Source organism: Hipposideros armiger, unplaced genomic scaffold (genome assembly GCF_001890085.2).
Source record: "Hipposideros armiger isolate ML-2016 unplaced genomic scaffold, ASM189008v1 scaffold_29, whole genome shotgun sequence".
In the NCBI taxonomy this organism is placed as follows: Eukaryota; Metazoa; Chordata; class Mammalia; order Chiroptera; family Hipposideridae; genus Hipposideros; species Hipposideros armiger.
The window spans coordinates 6,108,987-6,120,467 of NW_017731379.1; the positions used below are offsets into that span (position 1 = coordinate 6,108,987).

An 11,481-nucleotide genomic window follows, 5' to 3' on the forward strand; every position below is an offset into this window, starting at 1 on the left:
AGAGAGAAGGAGGGAAGGAAGGAGGGAAGGAAGGAAGGAAGGAAGGAAGGAAGGAAGGAAGGAAGGAAGGAAGGAAGGAAGGAAAGAGAAAACCTTCAACAACAATTTTCTGTCCAGGAAAATCTTCCCAAAATGCAGACAGTATCACTCATCTAGGATGTTTAGCTCCTCACAACCTCTCAGCCCTTCACTATTCAGGAGTGTGAAAATGTACAAGACTAGATAGGTATGCCTGTGCTGATGTAAGTTTATGTGTGGAACTGTGAATGAATTCTAGAGATCATTTGGTTGGAACATTTACAGAGGAGAAAACTGAGATGTGGAGAAATCAAGCAACTTTCTCAAGACGATATAGTTAATAATGTCCTATATTAGAACCCAGTTCTATTGGTTCCTAGCCCAGCGCTCTCTCCAGTGTAACACTGACTCACTCAAGTCCCAGTTTCCTGTTCTGTTCTAGAAATCACTTTCCTTAGTCTCCGTATCTCTTTATGTTGGTGTATAAATCTATGTGCCTGTGTCAGTGGACATGCTTGTGAATGTCTACGTGTCTATCTGCAAGTACTTATAAAGCATATCACTGGGCGTTTATGCCCTTTCTCCTAGGGAAACCTCTAGGTAATTACAGTTCCTTATGTTGGCACCAGCAGTGAAGTCAGGAAAGACCTTCTGAGTCAACCATTAACAAGCAGACTTGGTCCTCTCTCCAATCAACACTATTCCTGGGTCTTCAGCAAATGGGGCAAAATTATTAAGGGTGGAGCCAGACTCTCCCAGGGTCAAACTTGGTTCCAGAGCAGTGAAAACACTGAAAGACAAGCTGTAAGGGATTGTGACGGTTTAGCAGCATACTGCCTCGGCAAGGAGCATGTGCTCAAGCTGACATGGATATCATCTTGGTTTTCAGCCTGATCATTACATCCTATGATGCCAACAAGAAAGGTAAGTATGTCTCTAGACTGGAAAATATCCTAATATCCTGGAAAATCCAAAGAGAGGCCTAGTAAGTGTTTGGGGCTCTATTCCAACAGATAAAGATATAGCCTCTAAGCAGGACTAAAATTTATTCAACCCAGAGAGATAGCTGTTTGTTTCATGGTGAGAAGAAAATGTGATGCATCCTTTAGTCTTGTTCATGTAACTAACATTAAAAGTCCTTTCACTATTAGATGGGTTTCTTTCCTGTAGAGTATTGTCTCAGTCTCACTATTATCATCACCTAGCTCCCCAAATTTATAGCCTCTCATAAGATGTTGTCTTCTTTTTTTTAAGATGTTACATCCAAATCCATGGGGATGCTCTTAGGTGAGGAGAGCTAAGGGAAAGGAGGTATGGGGGTGAAATGGCACCATTTTCTGCTCTTTGATAACTGTTTATTTAAAACATGATTTTCCAGTGTGTCCTAAACACTTCATCTCTAAAATTAGCTCACCAGAGTTAAGGCCAAACAGCATAAGGCACAGTAGTAACAAATTTAACAAATGAAGAAAACTCAAAACACCCTGTGAGTTATGTGCCAAAAGCGTAAATAACTATGACCTATGGTTCCATAGAAACCTGGAGATACCTTGTCCAAGGTTACATTTAATAAACTTTCAAAAGTTTAAAACAAGAAGGCAGATAGAACAAGAAGGAGAAGAGGTGATAATAATCAGTGTTTGAAGGAATGGGTTGGTTAGTCATGCTTTAACTTCTCTTAACTCTATTTCACCTTTGCTTTTTCCTAAGGATAATAGGTTGGTACTCAGTTTTCTTTACACTACTCTAACTCCTACTTGTATATATTTTTACATGTTGGGGGTGGGCAGTTTTTATCTTCCCAATCAAAGTTTTATAAGAAGGAACTGCATTCTTTTGTATCTCCCTCCAGTGCCTAGAATTCTAAAGAGTAAATACCCAGTAAATCCTGATCTTTTTTTTTTCCCCCCAGAACTCAGAGATAGCAGCTGCCAAGTGGAACAGCTGCCTGGGCTCATCCCAAAGGGTGTGAGAAGTACCAGGGATGTGCTAATGCCAGGTAGGGATGGGCCCCCTTCCTGAAAAATCACTTTGCCATTCCAGAGAATGTTTACTTTTAAAAGATGCCTGTTTCCCCCATTCCTTGCCTAGATCTCAAATTCTCAAATAACCTATTTTAAAGATACGTGTGTCTCTTGCCCTGCTCCCCCACCCCCAGAGGCTTTCTGGAAACCAATTTTTTAATTAACTGGTATTACCTAAGGCATGGTTATATAAATCAAGCAGACTGGGATGAAGAAAGAGGACTCTACCCTCTCTGCCTTAGAGAAAACAATCTATGAGCATTTCTCTGGGCTGAATTTAGTGCAGCCACTGATCTTCATGGGACCCATGGCAGGAAGGAAGAAAGGCAGGGCTTGTATATTTAATACTATTAAGCACATGCTGAGGAAGAAGTTAACTAAAATGAGAAGTACAGCAGTGGAGTTTTAACAGGAGTCATGAATGGAAGGGGTTTAGCCATTCAGATTAAGAACCAGCTTCCTTTATTTCCTCTGGCTTTTCTCCTTCCAGCTCAGGCAGAAGCCAAAAGGGCTACTTTCATCCAAAATCTAACTGTGGCTACCCTGCAGTGCCTTGGCTCTGGGAGCAAAGTGAAAGTCAGCCTTGCACATTCGGAGAAAAGGCCAAAGGTCAAGCATACTCTGAAGAACCTGAGAGTCATTGCTGCTCCCCACAGAAACAGCACTGCCTTCCCAAGCTGTCACCTAAACCCCACATCCAAGTTTCAGACTGGAGCCCTTCTAAGAGGCAAAGGTGAGACTGGTAAATGGGATGAAAGTACACATGACTTTTAGTTACCATCCCTGAGCACAGGTAGAGCTTAGTGGCAGCCATACCCTCAAGGAAATGGGTTATCCTCTCCTGGGGCAAATCTTCGTCCTCTCGGAGGCTCAGTTTTCTAATCACCAAGGGCTCTTCAAGCCCTGACATGCTGCAATTTTCATATGATCTCCATTTCTAATGGGTCTTCTTTTGACAATGGTCATTTGAATTTGATTTACTTTACCTGGGAAAATATTCCAACAGCACAGATTTACAGAGAAAACTGAATCTCCTTCCTACTCCACTGTCTCAATCCTCCAGTTCTCTATCCCTGAGAAAACCACTACTGTGTTTCCCCGAAAATAAGCCCTAGCTGGAGACGAAGCCCTAGCATGATTCCTCCAGGATATGGAGGGCACGCACCCCTCACAGGAGGGTTTTATGACCTGTTTAAGGGAGAAGGGTGCCTTTCCCACAAACTCCTTCAGTTTAAAATATTCAGTATGCCAAGGTGCCATACTTTGGCACCTAAAATCATGCGAGGGCTTATTTTCTGGCTAGGTCTTATTTTTGGGAAAACAGGGTATTAACAACTTACTGATTTTCCTTCCAGAAATACTCTAAACATGGATATACATATTTTGAAAATATAAATGGTAGCATACCATATGCATTATTCTATACCTTGCTTTTTTCCACTTAACAATGCATCTTATAGGTTGTTCCATATCAATACATATAAAAATTTGTCTCTTTCCTTTTACAGTTGGTACAGTATTACATTTTATGGCTGTTCTATAATTTATTCCACCAGTTCCTTATTGATGAATATTTTGGTTATTTCCAATCTTTTGCAAAGACAAACAATGCTGCAAGCAATGACCTTATACANATACCAACATGGGCCAGTGAAGCAACGTCCTCCACAACTAGACTGAAGAACAAAAGGACAGCAACTTGTCTGTTCCCCTTCCCCTGATTCCCCAACGCTGTTCCCCTCCCCCAATTTCCCAATAAAATCTTAAAAAACAAAAAAGAAAAAAAGAAAACGTTAGCAGGTCAGACAACAAGAGTTGAACCACGGGAAGAAAGAAAGTGCCTAAATAGGAAATGGAACTATGAAGAGCCCTTGTCCTGGTGGCTGTCATGGTTCCAAACTCCTTAAGTAGCAAGATCAGAGATCAACCTTTAAGATAGAGGATAGAGGAAATATTGGAATGTTATTTCCTACTGGTCCCCAATATATAACCCAATGTGGCTTCTAGCTCTTGCCATGCTTATTCTTACCTTCGCTTATGCTGGCAAACATCCTTCTTCCCTCTTAATTTTCTGAATCTTTCTAGTCCTTGGAAGTCCCCTTTTCTCTAAGAATATTTCTTTACTTCTCAAACTTCTACTGCTTTATGTCTCCTCTGAATTCCTATAGCAATCTGGTCACCACCACACAGTTTAGTACTTATTAGGCTCTACATTTTTGTGTATATGTTGGTTTTAGCTCTCCAGCTAAATTTTAATAATCTTAAAGGCAGAGAGCATTTCTTATAGTTTTGTACTCTCCTCTATAGCTCTTAGGGTAGGGCTAGGAATCGCTATTAATCAGTGCTTTATTGACTGAAATAAAATTTAGCTCTGTACCTGAGAGGCCACACTGCTCCAAATGGCTGCTTATTCCATCTTCATGTCACCGCTGGGAGGCAAAGCCTCCAGGAGGATACGTAGCTGCTTTACAGATGGACAGACTTCATCAAGCAAGTTCAGCGCCTTGACCAGAATTGTGGCTCCAGTCATGAGATAGAGAAAAGGAAGACACAAAGGCCTTTAACTGAACACTATGTTCCTTTCCTCTGATCAACCGTGCAAGTTTGTCCAGAGTAAAGAGCCTGGGAACTACACACCATAAGGTCAGAAAATATCCTCGGTAGGCCACTTTATAAGTCTGGTCTTGATGATAAAAGGTAGGATTGCACAAGGGAGCGCAGGGTCCATAGTGGAGACCCACTTCGTTTTCACATGGACACTTGGGGTTTCACAAGGCTTTTCAGCTCTCCCTCCCTCATTATCCAATACGGAACACTTCCAGTCCCTATCTATACTATCTGTATTTGGCAGTCACCAAATCTTAGCTGCTGCTTCCACAACACTTCCGATATCTTTTGTTTTTAAATCTCTTCCTAAGTCAAACACACTCACAGCTGAATACCTAGAGAAAATTTAAAAGGCCCTTTTCTCTAAAGGCAGAAACATGAACAAGATGACTCGTTTAGGTCCTGCCCAGTCCTGGGACTTTGACATTTTACGTTGATCAGCTTTACAAGTTTCTCATCACCTCCCTCTTCTGCAAACCCATGAAATCGCTCCTGCTGAGTTCACTTCCTGCTCCTGTCCTCACCTTTTCTTCAGCCTTCTCCAGTGTCTTCATTACTCCTATTTCAGACTCAGTTTTTTTCTGCTACATGCTTAGACCTCCACCTATCTACCCCAAACAAATTCCTTCACTCTCCATTGTTATTATTATATATGAAACACGATATATAATAAAATACAACATGAGTAATTTTTACAGAGCCTTTACTTTTTCAAGGAAAACTGAACCATCTCAACTTCCTTTTATCCTTTTCATTCCATTAGTTCTCAAGTTTTCCTATATCACAGGAAGATTTCACAATGTCCCTGTCTTCTTTTAATCTCACTGTTGGCTAACATATTAGACTAGCAGACAGAAAGCTATCTTCCCCAACACAAGTCTTGTTTATCAGTGGACCTGCTGTACTGATGTGCCGAAATTTTCTTTTATTATCATTATTTTTTTTATTAGTTTCAGGTCCAATTTTCTTAGTGAAAACAAAAAGGAAGAAAGAAGAATAAAGGAAACCAAAAACAAGTGAAAATAAAATGTACTTTAAATCAGTGGATGAGATGGCCATAATCACTTGACTAGCATAGTTTTTTTTTTTGGTTTTTTTTTAGCTGAGCCATCCTGCCACCTGTTGGCAGCTCCTTGGGCAGTGAATCAAACCAACAACCCTGTTGCTCAGAGCTCGCACTCTTGACCAAGCTCTTAACCAATTGAGCCACTAGGCCGGCCCTTGACTAGCATAGTTTTGGGGGTGAATACTGACTGGCAAGCAGAACTGAGACCTGAGCCTTGGTATTGGCAATCAAAGCCCACGATTCCTCAAGAGCAGCAGGATCTTTGCTTTCTCTGTGTTCTGGATTGTAAAGAGCTTGGACTCTTTAATCAGATAAACCATGCTTTAAATCCTGACTCTGTCACCAATTACCTCTGTGATCGGAAGCAAATGACCCCCTTTCTAAGCCTCCATTTCCTTATCTATGAAACTGAGATATAATATTTACCTTGTAATATTGTTTTAGATTAAATGTTATAATCAAAGTGTAAAGTTTCTAACACAAAGCTTGGACACAGTAGGCACACTAAAGATAAACTTCTCATTTCTGTGTGTCCCTCCTCCATTTCCTACTAGCGTTCAGTACAAGAACAAAATATCTGATGGATGCTTGCTTGCTTGATTCAGGAATGATTGTGCTATTAAATTCACCACCCACCCCATCCTGGGCCATTTTCCCAGGGTAACAGAGCATGTGATCAGGGACCTAGGGATAATCTGAATCCTCTACCCTTACTTGGAGGGAGCAAGTAAACAGAAGGAACTGTGGCATGAGCTTCTGACCACCAACCAAAGGGTTTGCACTGTGAGGGTGTGTCTGGCCCTGCTCGGTCCCATGGTTGTGCAACACTGAAAAGGCTCTTTGGTCCCTTTGGCAAGGATGTGGGACAACAGGACCTTTCATATATTACAGATAGGAGTGTAAATGGGGATAATCTCTTAGAAAACAGTTTGACATTAATTAGTAAAGCTGAATGTACCCTGCATACTCTAGAACCCAGGTTCCATTTCTGGATTTAAACTCTGAAGAAACTTACAAATGTTACCCAGGAACATTATTCATTATGGCCCAAAACTGAAAAGAACTCAATGTTTCTCAGCAGTAAAATGGATAAATTATGGTACATTCATACAATGAAATATTATAAAGCAATGAGGATGAACAAACTATTGCTACATGATTTTTACAGACATAATATTAAGCAAAAAAAGCAGGACAAAAGAGTGTGTTTCCTATTATATAAAGTTCAAAAGTAGGCAAAACTCATTTGTGGTGGTAAAAATCTGAATAATGATTACTCTTGATGGTAGATAGTGACTAGGAGAAGATAGGAAGAGAGACGTGTCCATTATTGTGTTTACTTTAAAATACACAGGGTCTGAAAAGATGCTCAACATCACTAATCATCAGAGAAATGCAAATAAAAACCACAATGAGATATCACTCACACCTGTCAGAATGATTATCATTAATAAATCAACAAACAACAAGTGTTGTCAAGGATGTGGAGAACAGGGAACCCTCATACATTGTTGGTAGGAATGTAAATTGGTGCAGCCACTATAGAAAGCAGTATGGAGGTTCCTTAAACATTTGAAAAAGAACTACCTTATGATCCAACAATTTGACTTCTGGGTATTTATCTGAAGAAACTGAAAACACTAATTCAGAAATATATGCACCCCTATGTTCATTGAGACATTATTTACAATAGCCAAGATATGGAAGCAATCAATGATAGACAAACGGATATAGAAGATGTGATACATACACATGATGGAATATTACTCAGCCACAAAAAAGAATGAAATCTTGCCATTCGTGACATGATGGACCTAGAGGATATTATGCCAAGTAAATAAGTCAGAAAAAGATAAGTCCCATGTAATTTCACTTATATGTAGAATCTAAAAAACGAAATAAATGAACAAACAAAACAAACTCATAGATACAGAGAGTAAACTCATGGTTGACAGATGGGAGGGAGTTTAGGTAATGGATGAATAAAGGTGAAAGGGAGTAAGAAGTACAAATTACCAGTTATAAAAATAGTTATGGAGATGTAAAGTACAGCACAGGGAATACAGTTAATAATATTGTAATAGGGCCGGCCGAGTGGCACGATGGTTAAGAACTGGCTTGGGACGCCAGAGGGCCTCGGTTTGGATCCCACATATGAGGGCCAGTGACACTGCCCTCCACAGCTAAGATGCTGCACAACAGCTCAACCTGGAGCTGGGCTGCTGTGAGTCGCCAGCGACGGTGTAGGCTGCAGCCCCTGTGGCAGTGGGTTGCCATGGGCTACCGTGTGTGGCCAGCAGCCAGCGTGAGCGGCCAGCAGCCGCAGTGAGCGGCCGTCCAGAAGCCGGCAACTGATGTGCCTTGTCTGGGAAGAGCGCAATGATGGTGCCAACTTGGGCCAGTGAAGCAACGTCCTCCACAACTAGACTGAAGAACAAAAGGACAGCAACTTGTCTGTTCCCTTCCCCCAATTCCCCAGCACTGTTCCCATCCCCCCAATTCCCCAATAAAAAATCTTAAAATAATAATAATAATAATAATATTATTATTGTAATAACTATGTACGGCGTCAGATGGGTACTAGATTTATCGGGGTGATCACTTGTAAGGTATATAAATGTCTAATCATTATGTTGTACAGCTGAAACCAATATAATAGTGTATGTCAACTGTAATTAAAAAATAAATTTAAAAAATAAATTAATTAAAAATATATAGTATAATCTACCCATTTATATAAATTCAAAAGGAGACAAATTAAAAAAATATTTTTAGAGATGCACATATAGATAGTTCACTATTTTCAAAAAGCATGGGACAATAATGATTGGGAGGAGGGAAAGGAGAGTGATCAGAAGGATAAACAAAGAGCTTCCAGGATACTGGCAATGTTCAATGTCTTATTTTGTGTGATGGTTATTTAAAATATACTGTGTTCTATATATTTCTATATGTATGCTATATTCCACAATGAAATAATTTACAATACCCCTCCCCCTCCCCCCAAAAAAGCATACACCCTTAAAAGTAAAAGTAGCAGAGTGTGGTATTGAGGTAATAATTTTAGAGCTGGAAGAGACCTTTGAAACTATCTTGTTCAACTATCTCATTAAATAAACTGAAACAGAGCCCAGAGAAGTTAAGTGACTTGCTCAAAGTGATCCAGCAGACTCTAGAACCTACGTAAGTCTCCTGGCTTCTTATCAAGGGCTCCTCCCACAGACCCACCCTGATTCATTTAGTCAGTCCTGGTTTCCTATCTTCCAGATCACATCTCTCATCTGCACACATCATAAGACTCACCTATGTTATAGGGTGTTTTTCCTCTTAAATTTGACTTCTTTTGTGTGGTGAAAGGAGATCAAGAGAGAGAGCCTCTCCTCCACTGATGTTCCAAACACTTAGAAAACCAGTCAAAATATCCAGTAGTCGAGAAACAGTTCTGGGTCTATTTCTCTACTGCTAGTTATTTTGACTTATTAATATAGCTCTCCCGCTTCTATGTACCCCAGAGAACGGCTGCTCCAACACTTTTGGGCCTCTGAGACGCAAGAAAAAAGGGAAGGGTTTTAAAGTTGGCAAAAAAAAAACAAAAAAAACGCTTCCACTTCATCTTTATCCAAGCACAAGGTCTCTTTGGGGAAGAGCGAGCTCTTCCGCCACCTTGTGGCGTAGAAAGAGAATAGCGAGCGACGCCTCAGATCCTTTCCTACCTCTGCTCCCCAGTGGCATCACTGTAACATGGCACCTAGGAACTAATCTACAGAAAATTTGAAATAAAGCGACAGGGGTGGGGGGTGGGGGAGTGTGATACCATGAGGGAGCAGAGAACCATGTCATCATGTTAAGAAATAGTAAGCAAAAACCATGTGCCCTGCCCACCTGCCCTACTAAGAGAATCAGGCAACTGTAGCAGGGAAAAACTGAAAAGATAGTGCTGCTCTAGACAAAGAAAGGCTTGAGGCACTTATGTTCCCTCTACTCAGGTGGCCTCACTTCTCTGCTCCCTTCCCTAGCAAAACATTTTGTACATGTCATCATCTCCAATTCCCCCTCAGCCCACTCCTTCTTCCACCATTATCTTCTGAAACTGCTCTTACAAGATTGTCAAATGCAGTGGACATTCTGTCCTCATTAGACGCCTCTCGGGATTTGATCAACGGATCTTTCCTTCCTTGAAATACTCCCCCCTTTCTTGGCTTCTGTGACATCCACTCTCTCGTTTTTCTTAGCTTAGATGTCACCTCCTCAGAGAAGCCTTCCTTGACCACCCCACTTACAGTAGCTTCTGCCAGTAATCCTTCACCTCATCACCCCGTTTGTTGCTTCACCACAACTATCACAGTCTTTAACTAGCTTATATATGTATTTGGATATTGTTTATTATTAGCCTTCTGCACTTTTTTTTTTTTCAGCTGAGCCATCCTGCTACCTATTGGCAGCTTAGCGGCAGCTCAGCTCGGGCCGGGCATCGAACCGCTGTTGCTCAGAGCTCAAACTCTTGAGCGAGCTCTTAACCAACTGAGCCACTCGGCCGGCCCTGCACTATTTTTTTCACCATTTTTTTTTCTTTTTTCTTTTTAAAAAAATTTTATTGGCTAACAGTGTGTTTGTTCCAGGACCCATCAGCTCCAAGTCAAGTCGTTGTTTCAATCTAGTTGCGGGGGGTGCAGCCCACCATCCCATGCAGGAATCTAACCGGCAACCTTGTTATTCAGAGCACGCACTCTAACCAACTGAGCCACACAGCCACCCGCCATGTTTTATTTTTTCATGTAAACATAGATGTGGTCTTGCTCACTGCTAGAATACTGTCTGGCACACAGTAGGCCCACAATAAATACTTGCTGAATGAAAGGCACTGTGGCTGGGTGTTCAGCACTTCCTCTCCCCCTTCCACATTTCAGGCAACACACTGTCCTTTGGTGACCTCTCTTTCCTTTTTGTTTTCCCACTAAGATTTTCCTTGATGCTTAATTTAGCCAGATTCCAACCTGAATTAAAACATCAGGCAACAGGGTAACATTTAAATTATGGTTTGACTCAGGGCTCATGAATTCCCTCATGGAAAGTCTCTTGAATCAAGCTCCCTTTACATCATTATCAATCAGAGTGTCAGCCTCTAGAACCTTCTTACTTACTTATAGTCAAACCCATATTGGCTCCAATGGAGTACATTTACAGTGGGCAGAAAGGCTGCAGAGGGTCTGCGTATATCTTCTGCTTTATGATCCCCCTTGCTATGCTATCACAAAGTCTACAGAGTACTACACTAGGTTTATACTTTTTTACTAAAAAATGTGATTTTAAGAAAACCTTCAGGGCCGGCCGAGTGGCTCAGTTGGTTAAGAGTGCGAGCTCTGAGCAACTGGGTCGCCGGTTCAATTCCCACATGGGCCAGTGAGCTGCACCACCTGAGCCGCCAACAAGCGGCAGAATGGCTCAGCTGGTGAGAGCATGTGCTCCTAACAACAAGGTGGCCGGTTCAACACCTGTATGGGATGGTGGGCTGTGCCCCCCACAACTAAGATTAAGCACAACACCTTGAACTGAGCGGCTATGAGCTGCTGACCGGCAGCCGGATGGCGACTGTACTTGGAGCTGAGCTAGCTGCGCCCTCCACAACTAAGATTGAAGGACAGCAACTTGGCTGCTCCCCTTCCCTAATTCCCCAATAAAATCTTTAAAAAAAAGTAAGAAGGAAAGAAAGAAAGAGAGAGAGAGAGAGAGAGAGAGAGAGAAGGAGGGAAGGAAGGAGGGAAGGAA

The 11,481-nt window shown here is 41.5% G+C and overlaps 2 protein-coding genes across 2 annotated transcripts in view; one reads left to right on the forward strand and one right to left on the reverse strand.

The window, feature by feature from the left end:
- The window catches only part of ACACA (acetyl-CoA carboxylase alpha), a 368,135-nt gene that overhangs the window by 326,342 nt on the left and 30,312 nt on the right, over nucleotides 1-11,481 (reverse strand). The window lies entirely within an intron of this gene.
- The window catches only part of CUNH17orf78 (chromosome unknown C17orf78 homolog), a 25,612-nt gene continuing 15,015 nt past the window's right edge, over nucleotides 885-11,481 (forward strand). The window contains exons 1-4 of the mRNA XM_019636660.1: nucleotides 885-942; nucleotides 1,931-2,017; nucleotides 2,064-2,066; nucleotides 2,533-2,775. Of these exons, the coding sequence (XP_019492205.1) occupies nucleotides 885-942; nucleotides 1,931-2,017; nucleotides 2,064-2,066; nucleotides 2,533-2,775 (391 nt within the window). The remainder of the gene's footprint in view (nucleotides 943-1,930; nucleotides 2,018-2,063; nucleotides 2,067-2,532; nucleotides 2,776-11,481) is intronic.